The sequence below is a fragment of the Sceloporus occidentalis genome, unplaced genomic scaffold (genome assembly GCF_023333645.1).
Source record: "Sceloporus occidentalis isolate IW3139 unplaced genomic scaffold, rSceOcc1.0.p SCAF_467, whole genome shotgun sequence".
NCBI lineage: Eukaryota > Metazoa > Chordata > Lepidosauria > Squamata > Phrynosomatidae > Sceloporus > Sceloporus occidentalis.
Genome location: NW_028317447.1, coordinates 136,906 through 161,706, shown reverse-complemented (window position 1 = coordinate 161,706; position 24,801 = coordinate 136,906). Strand labels below are relative to the sequence as shown.

General features: G+C 41.7%; 2 protein-coding genes across 2 annotated transcripts; one reads left to right on the top strand and one right to left on the bottom strand.

The window, feature by feature from the left end:
* Positions 1-5,971: 5,971 nt before the first annotated feature.
* LOC149271731 (alpha-1,3/1,6-mannosyltransferase ALG2-like) lies at positions 5,972-12,339 on the bottom strand. Its single transcript, XM_089507167.1, has 2 exons — positions 12,028-12,339; positions 5,972-6,874 (listed from the first exon to the last, which is right to left on the bottom strand). The coding sequence occupies exons 1-2, from the start codon at positions 12,337-12,339 to the stop codon at positions 5,972-5,974; spliced, it is 1,215 nt and encodes a 404-aa protein (XP_089363293.1).
* Positions 12,340-12,972: 633 nt separating this feature from the next.
* On the top strand, positions 12,973-15,518 carry LOC149271730 (protein transport protein Sec61 subunit beta-like). The gene is made up of 4 exons (XM_089507166.1): positions 12,973-13,021; positions 14,152-14,249; positions 14,663-14,764; positions 15,431-15,518. Exons 1-4 carry the CDS (start codon positions 13,019-13,021, stop codon positions 15,516-15,518), a joined length of 291 nt encoding a protein of 96 aa, XP_089363292.1. The 5' UTR covers positions 12,973-13,018.
* Positions 15,519-24,801: the final 9,283 nt, after the last annotated feature.

Below are 24,801 nucleotides of genomic sequence, written 5' to 3'. Positions count from 1 at the left end.
CCACACATACCAATCCACATTTACCAATCCACAGATTCCACACATACCAATTCACACTTACCAATCCACAGATTCCACACATACCAATCCACTCTCACTGTCACTCTCACTGAATCATTTCCTACCTTTCCTCTTTTCTTCTTACAGAAGTCAGCTCCTTTTCTTCCTCTTCGCTCCTCTTTTTCTGGGTTCAGAGGGCACGGACGGCGGTGGGCGCAGCTTCAGTGTTGTGCGCCAGGATCTGACAACAAACCCCGGCGCACAGGAGCAGTTGCCGCGTGGATCATGAGGGAGCGGTATTGGAGGTCTTTAACAGACCTCTGTCTCCCTTGAGTGATTTTAAGCCAGTTAAAGACCTCCGATACCGCTCCCTTGCGAGCCTTCTCCTCCAGCGGCGGACATTACTGTCCGTCTCTGGAGGGGTGCCGGGTGCTGGCAAGTTGGCACCCCCCTGATGAGCGGCACCCGGTGCGGACCGCCCCCCCCCAGGTACGCTACTGCCACTATATGTCACCGTAAATTCTCTTTTCCCCAGTATAGTGGCAGTACGGTGAGTTTTTTTCTGACATTCCACTTGATTAAAATAATAAAGAACACGATAACTATACGCAATACAAAAAAATATATACTCAAATAATAATATAAGCAAGGCAATAAAAGTAAATATAAAGTAAAAATACTCAAAAAGGTCCTCTTATAAGACACTCCCCCTATAGAGTCGAGGAGTACCAAAAGAAGAAAATAACCACTCACCACAGAGTATTGTGCCTGGCCAAGCAGGCGGCAAATACAGGACGCGTTTTGAATACTTCATCAGCTGTAGTGAGGTGTACAATTCTCTCACTGGTGGATCCGCCTTTAATAATCTATAAAAAACTCTCTCTCCTTCACCACAAGTCCGCTGCCTCAGAGTGACTCTTGATTCAAACTTATCTTTTATCCCTCTCGTCAAATCACTCTCTAAATCCTGCCACAACCAACTGCACAACATTTCCAAAATTCGTCCATTCCTGACTGCCAGCACCGCTAAACAACTAATCCACTCCCTTGTAATCTCCCATCTAGACTACTGCACATACTCTATGGGTATTTTATCAATATATTCCCTTTGGTCATTTAATGCATATGAATCTTAATATATTTCTTTATATTTGTTACTGGTCTCTTAACATCTGCAAGTATCTCATTTATTTATTATGGGATGTATACTTTTGAATATTTACTTATGTTAATGCGTGATCATCAATTATGCTACATATGGTGCTAGATTGGATTGGTCTTTTGATTGGCTATCCATATATTGATATGTGCTATTTAAACTCTTACTTTTGATTGTGTGGTTAACTTGATAAAGACCTCATTGTGAGGTTGAAACGTTGTTGCTGTCGTCCTGAGTTGAGCTGGAACCCTTGAGTGCCTGGAGCCTTTATTTATTTTGATCTACTGGGGAGCTGGCCCTTCCTGGCACAGTTAAGCACCTGAGTTCCTTTGGTGTGTGTGCAGATTCCTCATTCTGGTGACTAGACTACTGTAACAACCTACTTACTGGCCTCCCTCTCTCCCGACTATCCCCCCTCCAGTCTGTCCTCAATGCCTCTGCCAGACTTATCTAGCTCACCCGACGCTCTGCATCTGCCGCACCTCTCTACGAGTCCCTCCACTGGCTCCCCATACAAAGCTCTCTAACACCGCTCCCCCCTACCTATCCTCCCTCATCAGCAAATATACTCCAGCATACCCTCTAAGATCCAACAATGACCTGCTCCTCGCATCTTCACTTATCACCTCCTCCCACGCCCGCCTACAGGACTTCTCTCACGCAGCACCAACCCTCTGGAACTCTCTTCCCCATGCTGTCCTACTCTCACCAACTCTACCCCCTCCTTTAAACGCTCACTAAAAACTTTTCTCTTCAGGGAAGCCTACCACTGAAGTTATCGTCAAAACTTCTCTCTCACCCACCTACAACCCTTATCTCGCCCCACATTAACATAATTCACTACCATGTAGTCCTCACCTCCTGTTTCTTACCCCTTATCCACCTAGATTGTAAGTTCCTGCGGGAACAGGGCCCCTCATTCCTCTTGTATCTGTATGTCAAATGTTGTATTGTACCTGTCATTATCTGTAACCTTTTCACCTTGTACAGCGCTGCAGAATTTGTCGGCGCTTTAGAAATAAAGAAAAACGCGAGATCGCAGCATCATCCGAGACTTCCGCATGTACAGAGAAAGGGGAGGGGAATAGACTCCAATGCAGAGAGTGGGACGGGAACCATCAAAACAAACCTTGCATAGCAAGGCAGCAATGATGATGACGGAGCCAGACACACTGGGAGCATGGGACCTACACCAACTCAATATATATGCATATTCATATACGGAGCCGGCCTTAAGTGCTCTCGCGCCCTGTGCGGACTACTCCTCTGGCGCCCCCCATCCCCCCAAAAAAAGGAAAAAAAATCTTGTTACAAACAACTAGCTGTCATTAAAGATAGTTTATGTGCAAGTGCAAACAAGTACAGTAATATATAACTGGAAACAATGGAAACAACAATATACATTAAATACAAGGAAAAAACAGCTAATCTGCTGTAACAAAAACATCTTTTTAAATATTGAAAAAATTGGACCCCAGAAAGCATTTCCTTGGGCCCTGCTCCACGCTCCCTAGCATGCAATCACTCTCTCCGCTACACAGACTGCAGATTAGGGGAAGACTGTGATAATCAGCGCAGTCTTCCTCCCTTCTCACCCTGACCATGACTTTGAGAGGTCCTCTTCCCTGCAATCATTCCCAGTCCCTTTGTCCCTCATTCACTAAGCCATATCTCTCCTTTCCTGTGAACTATAGATCAACACATATAAACAGCACTTGCATGTATAGATCACATACAAACCCAAGATTTGCAGGAATGCATAAATTATGTATGGAAACATAGCATATCAGGTATAGATCAATAGAATCAACACAAAAACCAAGCTTTGCAGGTATAGATCAATTGAAAATCACATGTTAACTCAGCGTTGAAGGTATAGATCTAATAAAAAAAAAAAAAGAATGAGACATACAAACCCTCTATTTTTAGGTATACAATAATAATGTATGGAAACAGAGTGTACCAGATACAGATCAACAGAATAACACAAACCCAGCTTTGCAGGTATAAATCAATTGGAATTCACATATAAACTCAGCATTAACGGTATAGATAACCCCCTAAATTACAGGCATAGATCATAGGTGGCACACCCAAAGCCAGCCCTGGTGTCCACATTGCCCACATAGAACCTGATCAGCACCCAGATTACACACACATTACAACCCAGCCTGAGCCAACTTTGTCCCCTAACAGCCCAGTGTAAGACATCTTTGTCGGCAAAAAGCCCACCCTTCATGTGCCATCTTTGCATTTCCCCAAATCACTTAAACATCCATGATAGACAAACACTTACACAGTTACTCACTCATTCACACAAATCATTTACACATATTCATTAATGCAGTCTCACAAATCATTCAAGCAATTCATCCACACATTAATTCATTAATTCTGGTACACATTCACACAACTCATCCACACATTAATTCATTAATTCTGGTACACATTCACACAACTCATCCACACATTAATTCATTCATTTTCGTACGCATTCATACTACACCCTCTCCCCATCTACCCCTCCCCTTCTTGATGGCTGCCCCCTCTCACCGCCTTTCCACCTCTCACCGTGTACCCCCTCTCACTATCTATCCCCTCTCCCCCTTCTCACTATCTACCACCTCTGCCCCTTCTCACTGCCTCTCCCCCCTCTGCCTCTTCTCACTGCCCCCCCATCTGCCCCTTCTCACTGCCCCCCCCTGACCTCACTATCTACCCCCTCTCCCTACTTCTCATTATCCTTACTTACCTTGTTGAGTCCTGCGGTTGGAGCGGGAGGCGGCCATCTTCCCGCTCTGCCACGGTGCGCGCTTCACAGCTGAGTGCCGGAATATGACATCATATTCCGGCGCTCAGCATGAAACGCTGGCACCGCGACAGAGTCACGGAGAGTGAGGGGTGCCGAGCGGTTGCTGAAAACTTCACGAGCGACCGCTCTGTTCCCTTGCCCGGGACTTAAATTAAAACATTGGGTTTTTTTTTGTTGTTGTTTTAACTTTATTTAACATCCTCCATGTTAAATAAAGTAAAAAAAACAAACAAACAAAAAACAATGTTTTAATTTAAGTCCAGGTCACACACCCCTAAGACCGGCCCTGCTTGGGAAAGCCTAGTACCACACTGAACGGATCAAAAATGTATAAAACCCAATTTAAGTAAAACAATTAAGTAACGTGGATTATTCCGTCTTTTTCGGAAGGTAGAGTTTGGTTAGAGCACAGAGGGGCGGAGACTGGATTAATGTTTAGTTTAATCTGACAGATGTCACAATGCTAAAGTACAAAAATTATATGACCAAAAGGTGACAATTTAGACACAGAGCATACGATACAGTTTATGCCTAGTCACCCAAAGCACGTGCATGCCCTGAGTAGATATAGAAAGTCTGTCTGATATAAACTATTGCAGTGGATCCCGAGAGTTCCACTACATATGGTACATATCAGTTGCATATGGTTTGTGGAGACACTACAGACTAATTTTGAACCTTACTTCTTTCTGGGTTTACAGCTCTTAAAACACTTTGTTGATTCAACAATATTTGAGAGGTCTTATGCTGCAAAAGAGACAGACACAACTTATATCTCAACTTTACTCACATATTATAGCTAATCTACATGCCCCAAGATCCAAAGCGATATGGGCTGAAGATCTACATCTGGAGATCTTGGATGAAGATTGGTTGACATTATTCCAAAATACTCATTCTCGCTACATGTACAATCAAAGAACTAGACTTTAAGGTAACTTTGTGATAGTGCCTAGATCCCATGAAATTACAAAGGATGCTTGCTTTCAAAAGCACTTTCAATCCTCAACACTGATAACCTGCAATTTACAAAACCAAAAATCCTACTAGTACAGACAGTATTTAGATAGAAGATCCAGCTCCACAAATAAGGGTTTAAAAATTCAAAATTTTATTAGACCAGTTAAAACATGATAGACATAAAAAGTGCTCAAGTGATTTGAGAAAAAACGCGTTTCAAACCTTACGGTTCTTAATCATGGCTTAAATGTATGTTGCTGCTACTGCACCTTATATATAAATGACTGTCTGGAGATTGATCTATGCTCACGCCCCCTCGTTAACCCATAATTAGTCAACACAGGGAGCGGGTGCAATTGATACAAATCAAATCAAAACCAAATCAAGGGAGCGGGTGCAATTGATACAGATCATGGTACACATGGAAATTCTACACCAGGTGATAATTCCGGTACGTATAACAAATGAAAAAGATTCAACTTAATAATAATATATTATATATAAAGCTTAATAAATATATGCCAGGATATATTTATTAAGCTTTATATATAATATATTATTATTAAGTTGAATCTGGAACACAATGAAATAAATGTTCTTTAATGATTAACTGTGTAACAGCACTGTATATAACGCTCAAAGAAGAAAAAAAACATTGGCTTTCAACTGAACGTTTACATTTAATTAGGGGTTAGGGAGAAGGGGAAAAAAGTGTGATTGTAAAATTTGAGTGGGTTTTGAAAAATAGTTTATTTTAGATAATATTAGTGATTGCATTAAGGAAGATAGAGAAGCACCAGTCCTGATTCAAATTAGTGACTGCAGCACAGAAATAGATTGCCACCACAAAAGTATGCTCAATTTATACATACAAACGCATCAAATCTCAGCTGGCTCAGGCAAATATCAATCTATACAAGGTCAGTGTACTAACTTTATAGCATTTTTTTTTTTTTTTTTTTATAGACCATCATAATATCTTTATGATATGTATTTTAGGTACAGTATTTGGCTCCTCCCTCCATTTTGAAATGTTCACATCATTCTGCTAACCTACGTATGTGGTGATACAGATGTGCTGAAAATGCCTCAAAAGAAAATGTTTTCATTACTCTTTCATGACCTGAGTTTCCCATTGTAACTTTAAGACTAGGGTTTTTAACAAATCTTTCCATTGCACAAGAAAAGTCTTTGGCCTTAGGTAGGCAAAGATATCCTGTAACGTTATTCACCATAGATTCCAGAGGGCCCCCGGAGTTAACAGCTATTACAGGGCAGCGCATATACATAGCCTCTATTGGAACAATCCCAAAGTGTTCATTACTTGGAGTATATAGGACACATATGCAATTATTCAAGAGGTTTACTTTTTGTTTATCCGAAAAAGATCTTACAAATGTAACATGATCCCTAATTCCATATCTGGTTGCAAGATCATTCAGCTCCTGATAATGTTGAACATTCTCTAAAATCCGTTCATCATATCCTCCCGCTAACACCAGATGCACTTTTTCCCATTCTGATTTGCTAAGTCTGTCTCGTAGGTCATACAATGCTTCAAGCGCAAGAGCAAGATTTTTCTTTCTTTCAAATCTGTTGATTGAAAGAAATACATTATTTCTTTCCACAGGAACAATATTGCTCAGATCTTCAAAAAAGTCACATTCAAATTTGCTGACATTTATTGACGGATAGAGAACCTCTGGCTCTATGCAAGCTAACGAAGCAAAGGTTTTTCTGAAGATATCAGCCGTGAAAAGACTATTGACAAGAATGCAGTCTGCCATGCCGGTTGTTTTTTCTTCTAGCCAATCAACTGGCTTTCTATATATCCTTTTCATTAACGATATCCTCTGAGTAAGGAGCTGATCTGGAAAGTGACAATAAAACAAAACTTTCTTTGGATTTCTGGCCAGTTTGAAGAATGGAATACAGGCAGACACCTACAGGGAAGAAAAGATAATGCAAATGAATTAATACATTTTGAACGTGATAGACTACATATCACTTAGCACAGGGCTTGACAAATTTGTTGTGGATTTTTTTTTAAACTAACAGTTGGTCAGGAGTGATCTGATCATCATCAGCCCACTTACTAAACTCACAGCATTTGACCTGGAAGCACCCTGGACTTTCAGGTCAGTGCTGGTTTTTGTTGTTTTTTTTTTTTTAATTATTATTATTTTTTAACGCTTTCAATGCTGATGTTCCATTGGAGCACAGAATTGACTGATATTTAGTCCCCACAACCTTGTGGGGACAAATGTTAACCCCTGCAATGCCATGAATGTGTTATACACAATTGTGGAATTGAAGGGGTTAACGCTGCACTGTCGCTCTCATGGAGCGACCAGGCAGCAGGGTGGTGTTGGGGCTGGCCTCCACACTCATGAGGAGACCGAAGAACCCTCTCCCCCTGGCCCTGAAGCTGCCTCTGGCAGCTGGGATGCAATTGCTGGTCTATAGACCAGCCATTGCATTCCAGGGGGGTGGGGGGAGAGAGTCACTGATGACTGCTGTAGGCTTCCATGCCTACAGGAATCAAAGGGCTTGTGGGGGCTCGTTTTTGCGGTTTCTGGTCTGCCTGGGCTTCCAGGCAGACCACCAGCAGCAGAGCCCCGTACAAAACGGGAACTAACCCCTAAAATGCCGCGAATGTGTTATACACAATTGTGGAATTGAAAGGGTTAACGCTTTACTTGCGCTCTCCTGGAGCGATCAGGCAGCAGGGGGGTGTTGGGGCTGGTCCCCACACTTGTGGCAGCTGAAAATGCGATTGCTGGTTTTCCTGCAACCGCGTTTTCAGCCTACAGAATCACTCCGTGGGAGTGATCTCAGGCTCGGGGGTGGGATCTGAGTGGCTGTGCTGTCTGCCCAGACTCCTGGGCAGGCAGACAGCAGCAGCAGCGCACCCCGCGGTTACAGGCTGACAAACACCTAGGCGCCAGGACAAAATTCTGAGTCGCCATGGCGACCTGGCGCCTGACTTAGCATACCAGTGTCAGGACATGACATTACAGTCCTGGCAAAAATTTTTGAGAATTAACCAAATATTAGTTTTCACAACGTCTGCTGCCTCGGTTTAGATGATGGCAATTTGCATATACTCCAGAATGTTATGAAGAGTGATCAGACGAATTGCAAGTCAATTGCAAAGTCCCTCTTTGCCATAAAACGGAGCTTAATCCCAAAAAACATTTCCACTGCATTTCAGACCTGCCCCTAAAGGACCAGCTGACATGTCAGTGAGTGACAGGTGAAAGTGTTGACATGGACAAGGCTGGAGATCACTCTGTTATGATGACTGAATTAGAACAACAGACTGGAAGTTTTAACCCCTTAACGATATATCAAACCATATATTTTTGAAAACTAGACACCTCAAGGTATTTCAAATGCTGATATGTAAACCCTTTCCATGCACTAATTCAGGGCTTGACAAATTTATTTTGAATCTAGGAGCCAGCTAAAAAAAAGTTAGGAGACAGGACTTTTTTTTTTTAAACTAGCAAAGTTTTATTTTCAATGACAAAAATTAACGATGTCCCAAGGGAATTGCCCCCTCTCCCTTAAGTATAGATCCACTTTCTGCTAATCCCTATTTTTTTTTTTTTTTTTTTATAATACTTACATTTTCGCTTTTCTTTTTTCCCCGCTCTCCTCCGACGTGACGATCCTCTCACGAGGAACTCTTCTGTGAGCCCCGCCCCCTTGAGCATCAAGTCTTGAAAGGGGCGGGATGAAGAGCCTCACTGAGGCACTGCCACTCAGCAGCACGGTGTGTGCAAGCCAGCCGTCTCATAAAAATAAAGCGCCCAGCGTGCACACACGGCGGTCTTACCACTTCACCTCACGGCCGCACCACATGAACATTGGTCTGCCAGCCCACCCGGTGGGCCGGTCCATGGGCCAGCATACCAAAGTTCAGGTGGTGCGGCTGCGAGATGAGGTGGTAAGACTGCCGTGTGTGCACGCTGGCCGCTTAAATTTTATTAAGCGGCCGGCTTGCACACCGTGCTGCACTGTGCGCAGGGCCATTCCGGCCTTGCTCACGCGAGCTGCACACTGAAGTCTGGCGGGTCGCACGTTGGACGCCCCTGACCTAGGCGCCAGGACAAAATTCTCAGTCGCCATGGCGCCTGGGATTTGTTGAGCCCTGGTATAAGGCATATCTGGGGGGGGGCATAGTGGCATATATGGGGGGTATGTGGCATATCTGGGAGGCAATGTGGCCTCCGGGGCGTCAACATCTGCTACACACTGTATGGCGGCGGACGCCCGTTACAGTTTAGCAGGCGAACAACGATCTTGGAATATATTTTTTAAACATGGGGATTATGAGTGGAATATATAATAGGGCTGAAACAACTAATCGATAAAATCGATAATCGATAATGAAAATCGTTGTCAACGATATTCATTATCGATTAATCGAATCGATTTTTATCGATTATAAAAAGAGGTTTTTTTCAGAGCAAATGCTCTGAAAAACTCCTCTCCTTATATAATCCGACCTCAAACAGAGATCGGATTATAATACTAGAACCCAGATCCCCCGCAACGCTGCAGGGGACCTGGATTCCCCTCACTGCCGGCCGGTCTCTCACTTCCGTCTCTCTCCCCCCTCCCATACACCCCTCTGACCCCCCCCCCCCATACATCACTCTGCCTCTCTCCCGCCTCGTTACTGACAGGCACTTTCACTGCAGCCTCAGCGTAAGTGAAGGGCAGTAACGGAGGCTGGCTGTGCGCATCGTGCAGACCCCCACCGGCTGACAGAGAATCATCCTCTCTGTCAGCCGGTGGGGGTCTGAATCGCACAGACAGCCTCCGTTACTTACCTTCACTTACGCTGAGGCTTCTATGAAACTGCAGTGAAAGTGCCTGTCAGTAACAGAGTCGGGTAGAGAGGCAGAGCGGTGTATGGGAGGGGGGAGGAGTCAGAGGGGTGTATGGGAGCCACCCTCCCACACACCACTCTGCCTCCTCCCCCTCCCATACGCCACTCTGCCTCTCTACCCGGCTCCCTGGTGTCTTGTGAACCTCCGTTGCTGACAGGAGGCAGAGTGGAGTATGGGAGGGGGGAGGAGGCAGAGTGGAGTATGGGAGGGGGAGGAGCCAAAGTGGAGTATGGGAGGGGGAGGAGCCAAAGTGGTGTATGTGAGAGGGAGGAGCCAGAGTGGTGTATGGGAGGGGGGAGGAGGCAGAGTGGTGTATGGGAGGGGGGAGGAGGCAGAGTGGATTATGGGAGGGGGGAGGAGGCAGAGTGGAGTATGGGAGGGGGGGAGGAGGCAGAGTGGAGTATGGGAGGGGGAGGAGCCAGAGTGGTGTATGGGAGGGGGAGGAGCCAGAGTGGTGTATGGGAAGGGGAGGAGCCAGAGTGGTGTATGGGTGAGTTATAGTGGTGTATGGGGGGGTATTATGAATTTCAGGGCATATAGGGGGTATAAGGCATATCGATATTAGGCATATCAGGGGGGCATAAAACATATCTGGGGGTAAAAGGTATATCAGGGGGCTCAGTGGCATATAGGGGGTATAAGGCATATCGATATTAGGCATATCAGGGGGGGCATAAAACATATCTGGGGGTAAAAGGTATATCAGGGGGCTCAGTTGCATATCACTGGCATATAAGGAGTATAAGGCATATCAGGGGCACAGTGGCATATCAGGGGGCACAGTGGAATCTGGCATATAAGAGGTATAAGGCATATATGGGGGCAGAGTGGCAAGCTGGGGGTCAGATGTGCATAACCGGGGGCTTTATTCTCATAGTTTTTATTAAATATGAAAAATAGTTAACATATGAATTAATATTTACTAATAACTTTGCATTAAAACCTAGTTTGAGAAACACAGTGTTTGGGTTCTTGTAGCTTTTATTATTATGTCAGTAAAATAAGAAGGTGAATAGAGAGAGCAAGAGAGAGGCCATTGCAATAAAGAGATGAAAGTGTAAATTGTACGTTTTTTATTACATTATTTTAAATTGAAAAAAATTGCATTTTTTTATCCGATTAATCGAAAAAATAATCGGCCAACTAATCGATTATTAAAATAATTGTTAGTTGCAGCCCTAATATATAATAATTATAATTCCTATGTAAAAAAAATATTATACCCATATTCTTGTCAGAAACAGGTCAAATATGTTCCTTGGCATGTGTAACCATGATATTGCACCCATAACCCCCATGTAGAAAAATAACTATAGCCATATTCTTATCAGAAACAGGTCAAGTATGTTACTTAGCATGTGTTACTATAATATTCCACCCATAATCCCTATGTTTAAAAAATATATTCCCAGATAGTGCCAATCAAAACAGATAAAATATGGTGTTTGCACATACATGTATCATATTAAATCAATATTTTGATTAAATAACATTTTTCTATTATTTCTATAGAATTTACTTTGATTCCTTTATAAAACTGTATATAGTTCAGCAAGTAACTTTTTGCAACTTATTATCAAGAACACACCTTGATTTACCATGTATGAGTGTAAAAAGTGTACTGACACCTAATGATAGTGATGAGCATTGCAGCCAATCATCCCATCATCCCAACATGTTGTTTAGTACGTCCCCTTTAGGGGACCTTGGAGCCAAGAATGTACTTCGCACATACTGTATAAATGGCATGGATTTGGGATCTCTGACTACTATTGAAGTTAGATTCCCACTATGCTAAATTTGAAGGACAAATATGGAGTCTGAAAAAGGTGATGCATCATTTGTAATATTTGCTCTATACCCTACAAAATAGATGAAAAACCTAGGCACGTAAGGTGGTTTCCAAGTCGGGACTAGTGAATGAATATATGTCGGGTTAGGGTATTTTTCGCCTTTCCTGTGTGTTATGTGGAAATGATGTAAGAGTGGTACCCCCAACTTGCTGAGGTTGAGGGCATAAGAAATTATAGGAGACTGACGAAGCTTTGATTTTCAAAAGGATGAAAAAGCTATGCTAGAGGGAATAAACATTTATCATATTCCTGTGCCCAGAAGCAGAAAAGCAACAGTAACAAGGAGTGCAAGTGTTTTTATGCTGAAATGAATGAACTTCGAATAGAATATCAGTACTTCACCTGGTCGCAAAATACGACATCGAATCTCTCGCCACTAAGAAATATTATATACAAAGCCAGGAATATCATCCGAACATAGGCACACAGGGCATGACATCTACCAAAAAGGCTCCGGGGAAGCCAGTCTCCACAACACCGAATAGGAATACCGGAATCCTTAGTTTCGGAAAAACAGTGGTTGGGATCGTAATGGGTAGTCCACACTTGAACGTGACAACCGCGAGATTTAAGCGCTAGAGCTGCATCCACAACCAGCCTCTCTGCTCCTCCGATTCCGAGATCCGGGTGCACAAACAACACGAAAGGCTCCATACTGCCGGGCGCTGCGACTGCCTAACGCTATAATGAAAGACTTTCAGATCTTACGCCGCACCTCCTTTGCGCGGCCTAAAACCTTCGGGCATATAGACCTTTGTAAAATGACGACATCATATATACAATATGATCAAACACTGATGACGTTTCTAGTAAAGGAGAACAATCACGTGATTAGAACCGTTCGCGGCCTTTTTTTGCAGCCAAATCAAGCTTTACATTTGTACGTTTGGTACTCAACATTCGTTTTACTTATTGCATTTTCTTCGCACTTATTATCTGTTGCCAGCAGTGTGCTTAATTTCTGACGAAACAAGACAACAAGCCTGTAAGCGCTAGACACATCAGCACATACATATATTTAGCTGCCTACTGCATTTGCCTGTCTTTTTCATGCGCTATTCTTAAAAAACCCACCCCCGAACCTGTTGGTGGCGCTTTGCACAGTGTACAGGCAGTTTCTGGTTAACCCACTGACGTGTCCTATAGTTACAGTAGGAAAGGACCCCGTGTAGAGGAAAAGGAAGTCATGAATAGTAAGAGCTGTGATTGGAGAGTAAGGTTGATTACGTGTTTTTACGGTCTTCGGTTCGCCGTAACGCCGTCTGCTTTCCTTTTTCCACTCAGATTGTCGCGGTAGGTAAACGAAGGCAGAGGTTCATCTTCAACTAAGAAAATGGTAAGTCGCTGGTTCCTCGTTAGCGCTTTCTTATTAATAATGGGTGTATGTCGGAAAACACACTTCGGCTTATATTGTTTAATAAGTAATTTAGAGGGTTTGCTTAATAGAACAGTGTTTCACAATACCCAATGTATTTCTTTCGGAAATGGGGATTTCTCTTTGCCTATACAGAGTTTTACCAAATAACTTACTAAGGAAACGGCAAAATATACTTCCCGTGCTTAATAGTACGTATTTCGAATTTGGTTGTACACGTGGCTGTTTTATATATTGGGTTTTCTGTGTAACGTTTCAATTAAAGTGGAGGGTAGTTGCAAGGGGTTCAACATATTAACTTGATATCATTTTAGTTAAATATCTTGTATATAGTACTGTGAGTGAATTTGGAGTTCTATTATATATTATGCATATTCCATTTGTCTGCAGATTTTATGCCATATTATGGATGTTCAAGTACTACCTACCTGTACTTTAAGTAGCTGACATTACAAGACTATATTGTGTCAGAATTCAAGATTCTTATTAACTTTCTTTTATTTATGTAGTGCCGGCAATGTACACAGCGCTTTTTACAATAAGACAACCCAATGCATTAGGTAGAGAGGGCCAGCTCGCAAGCTTACTCTTTAGGGATGTACTAATTTGTGCAAAAGCTGTTTAAAACTTTAAGTTTTAGTCCAGTTTTCATTGATTTCACCCAGCAAAGTACGTATTGAGTATTTTGGGTAGAAAATGAAAGCCATAAATGCACAATATTTAGGACAACTAGTTTAGCTGCATATCTGCATTTGATAGCTCTTTGTCCATACTTGTGCATTTAAGTATTATTAAAAGTAAAGCACTTTGCGGTATACAGATTATCCTTAAATTGTATATGCCTCGGCTTCATCCAACCTTTTTTGTTTGGATGGGGTCATTATATAAATTACTTGAAATGGTCAGGTGTTCAACCTGCTTCTCGTTTCAAATTATTCACTTGGTGTTCTGTAATGTGGTTATTTTGAAATTATGTTAAAGGCATCAGTAAAAATGGATTCTATATGACTGTAATAAATTTTTTGAGCTTACAGTGCGCTAAATATATCTTGTCATAGTTATGAATTTTTGTTTTCGGTTTTCCATTTTAGCCTGGTCCTGCAGCAAGCGCTACCAATGTTGGTGCATCCAGTCGATCCCCAAGTAAAGCAGTTGCACCAAGGTCTGCAGGGTCTACAGTAAGGCAAAGGTATGCTAGAAGTGCATTTAGTGTGGTCAGATGAAAATTTTCCCTTGCATATCTGTGATGATACATCCTGGGGGAGAGGCTGCTCCAGGTATCCATATAGTTACAATATCATTAAAATTTGTTTTATTTATACAATATATATAGATGCTTGATAAAGACTTTAGCCGGCAAGGGAAGCAGATTGCTCCTCTGGCTAACTTTTGGGCCACTTTTACCAACTGTGTGGCAAATGATGAAAAAATCATCAGGGTGGTTCATAAGCATTGTGCAGCGCTGCATAATATGATAGCCCTATATAATAAGGATGCAGTAAAGGGAACTACCAGTAGGTCCCATGTTGTTCATATTATTTGTATGTTATGTCTGTATTTTTGCATGTATGTTGTAGTTACATCTAAAATTTGTTTTTAAAGAAAAACTGCAAGTAGCAGTACAAGGAGTGCAGGGCGTACTACATCAGCAGGTACGGGAGGCATGTGGCGGTTTTACACTGAAGATTCACCGGGACTTAAAGTGTAAGTTTCTGAACTCCTGCAGTTACCGGCTTGGTCATATTTCTATGAATTCCTACAGCTGTATTATTTAGTTGAGGTCTTATTTAGTTGTGAAAACACTTCTCCACTATTCTATGAAGAGTTTGGTGGCTCACTGTAGTGTATATGAACGTTCGTTGCAGCATTAAAAAATTTCTTTTCAAGGCTAACACTTTCAGAGGTGACTTTCACCTCTGAAAGTGTTAGCCTTGAAAGAAAATCTAAAAATACAAATAATTACATATAACTTGCTATTGAGAGTCCTTAGTATTTATATAAGGAAAATCTTTTAGAAAGTTGGCAATAACATTACCATCTGGTTTGATTTAACTGTCTGTTACTGAATTATTTTGTGGTTGTTAGGCTTGTAACTATGTAATAAGTCTATTAATTCCGTAATCATAGTAACCATAGATAAACCAGTCGGTAGTAGGTGACAGACAATCTCTTCACTTCTTTTTAATGCATAATGAATTCAATTTTGTGTGGACCCCTTTGCCTTTTACTGCATGCATATGGATCCAGTAGATGCTTCCAGGGAAAATGTTTAATGAGAAGTCCAAGAAGGAAGGATCGCTCAATGTTACTTGGTATTAAACATTTTTAACTTTCATAATAACAATCTGTATTTGTTCTCTTCGTTCGCAGTGGACCAGTTCCTGTTTTGGTGATGAGTCTTCTCTTCATTGCATCTGTCTTCATGCTGCATATCTGGGGCAAATACACACGTTCATAGAATACTTCCTACTTCTGAAAATCACCATTGATAATGGACCAAACATTTGCAAATTTGCCCCTCCTGGGACTGAAGTTTAAAACTGAGAAATCAGTAGGAACAAATGCTTTTATGTGTCTATGGTGGTTTAATATATATTAACATGACTCCTTGTATTTTGTATAACAGTAAAACATCTATACTGTTAGGGATCATGTTGTTTATAGTCTTGGACTATACAAAAATAAAAATCTTGATTTTTAATTATTATATTCAAACTACATTTTGAACAATGTCTTATGCTCAAAAGTGCTCATAATGTTCCTCAATCCTCTTTATTTGCCTGTCTTTACAAACTTTTGTGACGCTGAATCTTTTTTTTTTTACTTCCTTCTAAAACATGTTTTGAAGGTTGAAACACACCTCTGTCGCTTTCCCCAGAAAACCTATATTTTATAGTTCAGCATTCTAAATAAAGTTATGTAACTCTAAATATGGCTTGCAAGTGCACCCTTACTCCAATCCCAGCCACTATCCTTAACACCAGTTCTTCAAACAATGTGGAGAGTAGCAAGTATTTTCCTATATTTGATGCATAACCACAAAAAGCACCTTCTGCATATCTGTAGCTGTGTTTTGCAATTTCCGTTTGTGTAACTGGTATGTAATAGTTCGCCCATTTCTGGAAATCAAATGGTGGAAGTGCCTCATCCTTTACTCTTCTCTTATTGTAATGAGCCACTGTAGATATAGGCCCAGTTTAATACAAGAAATGCTTACTTGTGTGAAAGAAAATGTTACACTAATACATTACCACTATTACTGTATTATAAAACCAAAGAAAGATGGAGACAACACACTGCTGTAAATAGTTAATGTTATGTGTATAAATGAAACAGAATTTATAGGGGAGTGGAACATTCCAAATCCCTAAGGAACGCATGGGGTTAATAAATAACACACTCTACATATCTCCTTACCTCCTAAGTTCTTGTGATACGGTTGATGGTATCCATCCAGTTATACGTTAGGTAAAAATCACTGGCCACGCCTTTGGCAATGAACTGTTGAGGGGTCATCTCTCCTTTTTAGATGCACCCTTAAAATTTGGTGCTATTTTAAAGAAAAAATTTATAAAAAAATTAAATAACACAGTGGAATAGTAAAACACAGTATTTTATCTAATGAACAGGAATACATGTATTAACACTTTTGGTATCTATTATGCAGTTAGCATATGTTACATACAGAGATACGGGAAAAAAAACAAAAGCCATTTTAAGGTACCTTACATATAGATATGCCACTAACCCCCCCCCCCCCCCCACACTTGTATATGCTACTCTGCCTCCCCAGACTTTTCTCCATGCCCCAGACTTCCTGGTGTCTAGTGGGTGCAGCCGGTGGAAGTGCCAGCAGCAGTGGGGGTTGTCTACATCATGCAGACATCCACCGGCTGCCAGAGAGGAGGATCCAGGCCCCTTGCGGCAGGAAGCTGGATGCTAACCCTGCTGCTTACCCGCAGCAACGTTAAATGCAAAAGAAAAACCTGCCCAGCACCCGAAGCTGCGTGTCCTGGGCATCGGGCGATACCAACTGCGCATCCTTGCACTAGACCCCGATTTAAAAATGTGCGGCCTGTAATCGGGCCAATACAGTAAATCTCCATGTCCTCATCTTTATTCTAGGGAATAATAAAAAACAATAAAAAAAATCCATTCTGCACTATGTCAGATAATTCTAGAAAGGCCACTGGTTGAACAATAGTTTATACGTATAATTCCATGTGCTAGCAATATTTAGAGGATCCTACATTCAACTCAATGGTACACACTGAAATAAATGGGGAATGCAATGCATCCTCTTACTGAATAGTGAATAACACTTTTGTCCTCTAATTTGATGTGTTAGAAGCAGGATAAGTGGGCAAATTGAGATGGCTATACGACTGGTTGAAAGCATCTCCAAAACTACCACTCTTTTGGGGGAGTTCATGGTCTGCAGTGGTCAGTACATATCAAAAGTGGTCCAAGGAAGGAGAAGCTGTGATGCATGTGGGGAGGCGCAGGATGGCCCATGTGGTCAAATCCAACAAGCTACTGTAGTTTAAAAAGTTAATGCTGGTTCTGATAGAAAAGTGTCAGAACACAAAGTGCATCACAGTTCGTTGCCCATGGTCAGGGTGTCCACTCCTGAAAGAAACTACAATGGGCACATGAGCATAAAAACTCGGCCATAGCAATAGAAGAAGGTGGCCTAAACTGATGAATCATGTTTTCCTTTACATCACGTTGATAGCTGAGTGTGCATTGCTTACCTGGACACATGGCACCAGGATGGTTGTAAGATGGAGGTTGTAAGCACCACGGCTGAACAATGACCCAATTTATGCTCAGCAACATCTACTGATTATAGTTGTAACGGGTTGACCAAGAGAGCTGTAGTAACTCCCAGAGATCACCCAGATGTATCCTCCTGTTGTCCCCGGAATCACTTCCAGCACCAGTCAGCATGCACATCTTGGAACCCTGCTATGTGTACCCAATAAGTAGACACAACTACCTTGAATTGAGTACAGCAGGAATAAAACAACATATATCCACAGAACTTCATTAACATAAATTAACATTGGTTAATAGGTGCATGTAGACAACCCAACCTTTAATCCCCTGACAGCAATCCTATTGATGGGATTAATTAAACAATGGAGTACCTTGGGGCCCTGTATGACAGGTCATTCTGTCACAATAGTCATACCCCACACACATATTTGTTTATGTTCGAGAGGACAACATTGATGCTTTACGTATTACCCTATATTATCAATTTTTTTATATTATTGACTTAAGGTGGTAAGGGGCACTTGTTTTAAGAAAATAAATATTTTGTATCTTTATGCCAGTAATGTGAAAAAGAACATAGTCAGTTTGGGTTACATTACAATTTGGTAAACGTACAGTAACTCATGATTTAAAGACCCCCTGGGCAAGTAGAAGAGCTAGGTTATCTACCAATTGAGGAAACTTCTAAAATGACGTGAAAGTTATAATCATGGGTGACTAATGTTTGTGATGTGAACTGGAAAACCGAAGCAGCTGGTTGTGCCAGGAGTGCAGATATTCAAAACTCCCTGTTGGGATTATTATTTATTGTTTTATATAGCGCCATCAAATTCCGTAGCGCCGTACAATGGGTAGACAGGACATAACAAGTAGTACGTAACAAAACAAATTGACTTACAGAGAACAGATGAGGAGGGCCCTGCTCAAATGAGCTTACAATTTAGAGGATCTTTAAAACATGAAGTTGAGAAGAGGTAGTCACACAATTTCAATATCAAAAGAGTATGGAATTAGGTTTTTCGATTGAGAGGTCAATAATATAATATATATATATATAAACAAATTTGGGATATCATGAAAACTTTACCTAGATCTGTAATTTATAAAAATTTGCAATAAAAAAAACTAACAAAAAATCCCCACAAAATGTTGAGGAGCCAACTCATAAGGAGGCCATATTAGATTCAGTGCTCACAAATGGGAGATTTGTTGACGGACACTACTGTAGGTTAAAGTTTAGGATCTAGTGATCATCAGTCTCTGTGGTTTAATCCCTTAACGTCCAATGATGGGCCAGGCACGTCACACAAAAAACGGTCAGGTAACAACCAATGATGTCCCTGGCACGTCATTTCATTAAACATTCTGAGAAAGTGATCTACAATCACTTTCTTCGCTTAAACTGTGTCGAGGAATTCAGCAACACCGAGCTCGGCATCAGGAGCCATTTCTGGCCCCTCCCCGACAGCCAATGTCCGCCATACACTGTATGCCCTTTTTAAAAGAGTTTAGGAGGCGATCAATGATCTCCAGTGGCGACTCTAGAAACAATATATAGGGGGGGCACACAAGATACCACAGTCAAACTGGGGGGGCATTAATAATTTCCACCATTAAATCATACCACTGAAAAAACACACACACACACATATATATATATATATATATATATATATTGCCAAAAGTAATGTGCTATGGAATGATACTTTTGTTATTGGACAATACAATACTTGATCATTCAGCATGGGAAGCCTGAAGCCACCATTTAGTACGACTAATCCTTGAAATCCTTTAAACAACACAATACCTTAACTTTTCCACTAAATGATTTCAGGGCCTAATATTAGTCCCTGCTGCCGATATATATATATATATATATATATATATATATAAATATAAATATATATAAATATTAGACCCTGCTGCCGATAGCAGGCATAGATCAACACATTAACACACAAACCCATCTTTGCATGTATAGATCAATTGAAATTCACTTGTGATCTCAGCACTGAAGGTATATATCAAATAAACAGAATCAGACATACAAATCCTGTATTTGCAGGTATACAATAATATATGAAATGTAGCATTGCAGGTATAGATCAAATCAATACATGGAAACAGCATTGCAGGTATTAATCAACTGAACAAGACATACAAACCCTGTATTTGCAGGTATACATAAATAATGTATGGAAACATAGTATAGCAGATATGGATCTACAGAAGAACACACAAACCAAGCTTTGCAGGTACAGATCAATTGGAATTCACATAAAAACACAGCATTAAAGGTATATTTAAAACCCCTAAATTACAGGCATAGATCACAGGTTGCACACCCCAACCACGCTGCCCACATAGAACCTGGCCAGCACCCAGATAACACACATAAGATTTGCTATCTTTTTCCCCATATACACCCTGCCTGTGCCATCCTGTTCCCCAAGGCTCAAACATCCTGCTAGTGCCATCTTTGCCCTTCCACAATTATACATCTATGATACACACAATCACATTAACTCATGCTCTCCCTCATTCAGACAAATCATCCACATATTAACTCATGCTCTCCCTCATTCAGACAATTCATCCATGTTAAGAAACTACATCCCTTGGAGCTTCAAATGAGGGGCTACGTGTATTTCTAGGACAAAAGTTGAGTGCACAAATAATGATGGAATATGCCGCTTTGGCTTGAAAATATGTTTTTTCTAACTATAGCGACATGTTCATTTGTGTCTTGCTCACTCCAGGTTTGTACTAGAAACACATGCAGCCCCTCATTTTATGCGCCAAGGGATGTGGTTTTTGCAAATGTGTACTTTTTGTGCCATAATTTAACTTCCTACGTGAGCAGTAATGCAAGGCGCTCCAGGGATGATATGGTTACTCACGTACCGCACAGGCTAAATGGCTGATTTTAATAATATTTGCAGTTCATCAGGATTTCAAAAATTGCCTCCCTCTACCGTTGGCTAAATTTAACCCCATGATCAAAGGGATCATAGGATTAAAAATTAGTATCGGCCATTTTTAAAAAGGGAATGTGACTTTTTATAGCTATATGATCGCTGTGGTAACATTGGCTACCACAGTGATCATTTAGCTAGAATACGTAAACTTTTTTTTTTTTTTTAAGTTAAACTACTTTATGTTTAAATAATTTAATTTGGGGGTCTCTAGGCAATTTTGATCTTTTTTTATCTGCCTTAAGAGACCCCCAAATCATTTTTTTTACATTTTTATTTTTTTTAAAGTAATATTTTTTATTCTTTTTTTACAATCTATATACCGTTGGAAAGGTGAGGCGATTACCTTTCCAATGGTATATGTTGGGGGTATGTAACTGCTTAGATGCCTGAGATACAGGCATCTAAGCAGCATGCCCCCATACCTCTTTAACTGACAATTGTCAGTTGTTAATAAAGTTGCGCGGTGACGTCATCGCGTAATTGCGCGAGACGTCACCGGGCAGATCGGGTGGCCCCGGTGATGCCCTTCAGTGTGAGGGGCAGATCGCCGGGGTAGGTGGTGATGGAGGTCCACAGACCTCCATCAATGTAAGATAGTGCTAGTGACGGCATGGTGCCGTTGTTAGCACCTGACTGGGACTGCTAGCGACGGCACCATGCCGTCGTTAGCAGTCAAGGACTGTCCTGGGGGGTTTCAAATTCGGCGGGGGGGCAACAGGGGGGGCAAGGAATAACCTTGCCCCCCTGTAGCGACGCCACTGATGATCTCCCACCCTAGGATGCACCACAACCGCCACTTTGCCACTCGGAAGATGGCGGCGTGTCCTTTAAAAAAATAAAGTCATTGTGAAAGTTTGCCAGACCCTCTTAAGAACTCTGGCTCCCCTTGCAGGTTGAATACAGGTACTGCATTCAACCATGCAAGTCAATCGAGCTGAGCTTTCTAATGCCAATGTGATTAGTAAAATATTTAAAAAATAATTTAAAAAAATATGGAAAAAATTGCTAAAAAAAAATAAATATATAAATTGTGGTAACATTTAAAAATAATTATGTAGTGATGTCACCATCAGAGGAACCATCCAGTTCCAGCAAAATGTAAAAATAAAGTCCAAAAAGAATAAAATAAAAAAAGAAAGTTTATTATTATGAGCAAGTGCTAAAATTAGCGCTGTATCTTCCCAAGACTCTTGACATGGAAAGAGTTAAAATAAAAGCATTTCAAATACCCAAGGAGCGTCTAATTTATAAAAAAAATTAATGGTTTGATGTGGTAAATTGGAGTGGCCAGGTTCAAAGATAAGGCATAGGCACAGACTGACCAAAATGGGAAAAAAGCGCACTTCCCAAATATGGCCTTTTAGCCCCCAAACACCATACAAACCCATGCATATGGGGTATCACTGTAATCAAAAGATGTTGCTGAACACATACTGGGGTGTTGTACCAGTGAGCTGTAAATTCAGACCTAAAATTTGTGTGACAAAAAAAATCACTATTACAAATTTTGACAAAGGCTGGTAGTAAAATTAGTGCATGGAAAGGGTTAAAATACTACCATTTGAAATACCCTGAGGTGTCCAGTTTTCAAAAACATATGGTTTGATGGGGCTTCGAAGATGGCCCTATTAGGACAAGGGGGCAGTAAGACCAGATGTCAAAGTTCCAAGTTAAAAATGCACGCTTCCTAAATGTGGCATTTTACCTCCCAAACAACCTGACAAACCCATGCATGGGGGGGTATCACTGATACTCAAAAGATGTTGCTGAACACATATTGGGGTGTTGTTTGACAGTGGCATATACCTGGAGCTGTAAGTCCATACCTGAAGTGCATTTTTTTGTGATAAAAACACAAAATAAATCACTAACACAAAGTTTGACAAAGGGTGGTAATAGAATTAGTGCATGGAAAGGATTAAAATACCAGTATTTGAAATACCTTGGGGTGCCTAGTTTTCAAAAATATATGGTTTGATGGGGTAAATTGCATTGGACAGCTTTTTTTTTTAAATTAAATAATAAAACATGATTACAGAACAATAGTACAGATAATTGAAAACCTTGGAATAGTATTAATATGTTCACTTATATATATCTTCAAGAAAAGCATGGTATCTGTAGTAGGTTCGCTCATCATAACAATTACAAAGTTTTAGATAAGATATTCAATGTTTTATCCCCAAGCCTAACACATCAAAGAGAAGAAAAAAAAAAAAAGGAAAAGGCATCTACATTCATACCACATACACACTTTGTAGAGCTCGAATCTGATAATATTTGATTTAATATATATTGCCATAGTTCAGGGGTATCCAAGTTTTTTCTGCAGTGAGCCACTTAATCAGAATTGTATACGTGCGAGGGCCGCACTCATTTTTCACTGTGAGAAAATATGGCCTTTAATAAGATATGCAGATTAAAATAAAGTAAATGACACAAAACCTTTACTTTTCCTCTCACTGATTTCTGGGCCTACAAAGTTTTATGACTACAAATTCAGGATTCTGGATAACTAAAAATGAAATAGTTCTATTTATTTTAGGGATGCACTAAAATGAAAATTCTGGACCAAAACCGAAAATTCAGGGTTCACTTAAACGAAACCGAAAATGACCCCTCCCTCACCTTTAAAAATAAAAAAAAAAATCCCACACTTTTAATAAAAGTAAGTTACACACCAAAATTGTAAAAAAAATATATATATTTGTCACGCACAGCGTATGGTAGAACCTGTAATCAGGTAGAGCAGCGTGTGCAAGTCCAATAGACAGAGAACCAGAGTCCAGTATAGAATAGCCAATGAGCAAGCCGAGGTCAGGAAGCCAGAAGTCAGGATCGTAGCAGGGTAAGCCGAGGTCAGGAAGCCAGAAGTCAGGATAAACGTGAGGAAAGCCAGAGTCAAACGCCAGGAATCAGAATCAGGAACAAGCCGGGTCGGTAACGGGAAATCAACAGGAACGCGTACTGAGCAGACACTATACGAGATAGGTACAACCATCAGAAGGCAAGGCTGGAGTGTTTCTGAGGCTCTTAAATAAGCAGAGGAAGTCCAGGCATCAATTACTGAATTCCCGCCAAAAAATCAAAGTGCCGTTACGTCACTTCCGGTTCGCGGCCATCTTGGGATTGGCAGAACGTAAAAATCTAAAAAGAGCCGTAGTACCGACTGGCGCCACTAGGTGGCGTGCAGCGGACCGCGTGCACGCAGCAGGACCGGACCTGGCTCCAACACAGGACGACCGACGCGTGGAGCCGCGAGGTCTTCCCCTCCCTCGCGGCGGCTGAGGCTGTCTCGGAGAGGCGGGAGGTCTCCCTCTTCCTCGCGGCGGTTGCGGCTCCCGCGGCAAGGCGGGAGGTCTCCCCCTCTTCCGCGGCGGCTGCCGTGTAGAGGCGGGAGGTCTCCCTCTTTTCCGCGGCGGTTGCAGCTGCTGCGGTACGGTGGGGGGTCTCCCTCTTCTCCGTGGCGGCTGCGGTTGCCGCGGCACGGTGGGAGGTCTCCCCCTTCTTCTCGGCGGCTGCCGGACCAGGTATGTGACAGTACCCCCCCTCGAAGGGGCGGCCACCGGACGACCCTTGGCAAGGCCAACCCGTCTCCTGGCGAGGAAGACCCGTACCAGACGAGGAGCGTTGAGACGAGCCGCGGGTACCCAGGAACGACTCTCTGGACCAAGACCTCTCCAGTGGATCAAATATTGCACGCTCCCCTGTTGTCTGCGAGTGGCCAGAATCGTCTGAGGACAACGCCGAGGTGGATCTGCACCAGAAGTCCCCGCAACAGTAGGTCTTGTAGCAGTAAATCGATTGCACACCAGAGGCTTCAGGAGCGAAACATGGAAGACTCGAGGAATCCGAAGGGTACGAGGTAAGAGAAGTTCGTAGGCTACTGGATTGATCCGACGAACAATAGGAAAAGGACCAATAAAACGTGGAGCCAACTTCATGGAAGGAACCCCGAGTTTGAGATACCAGGTAGACAACCAG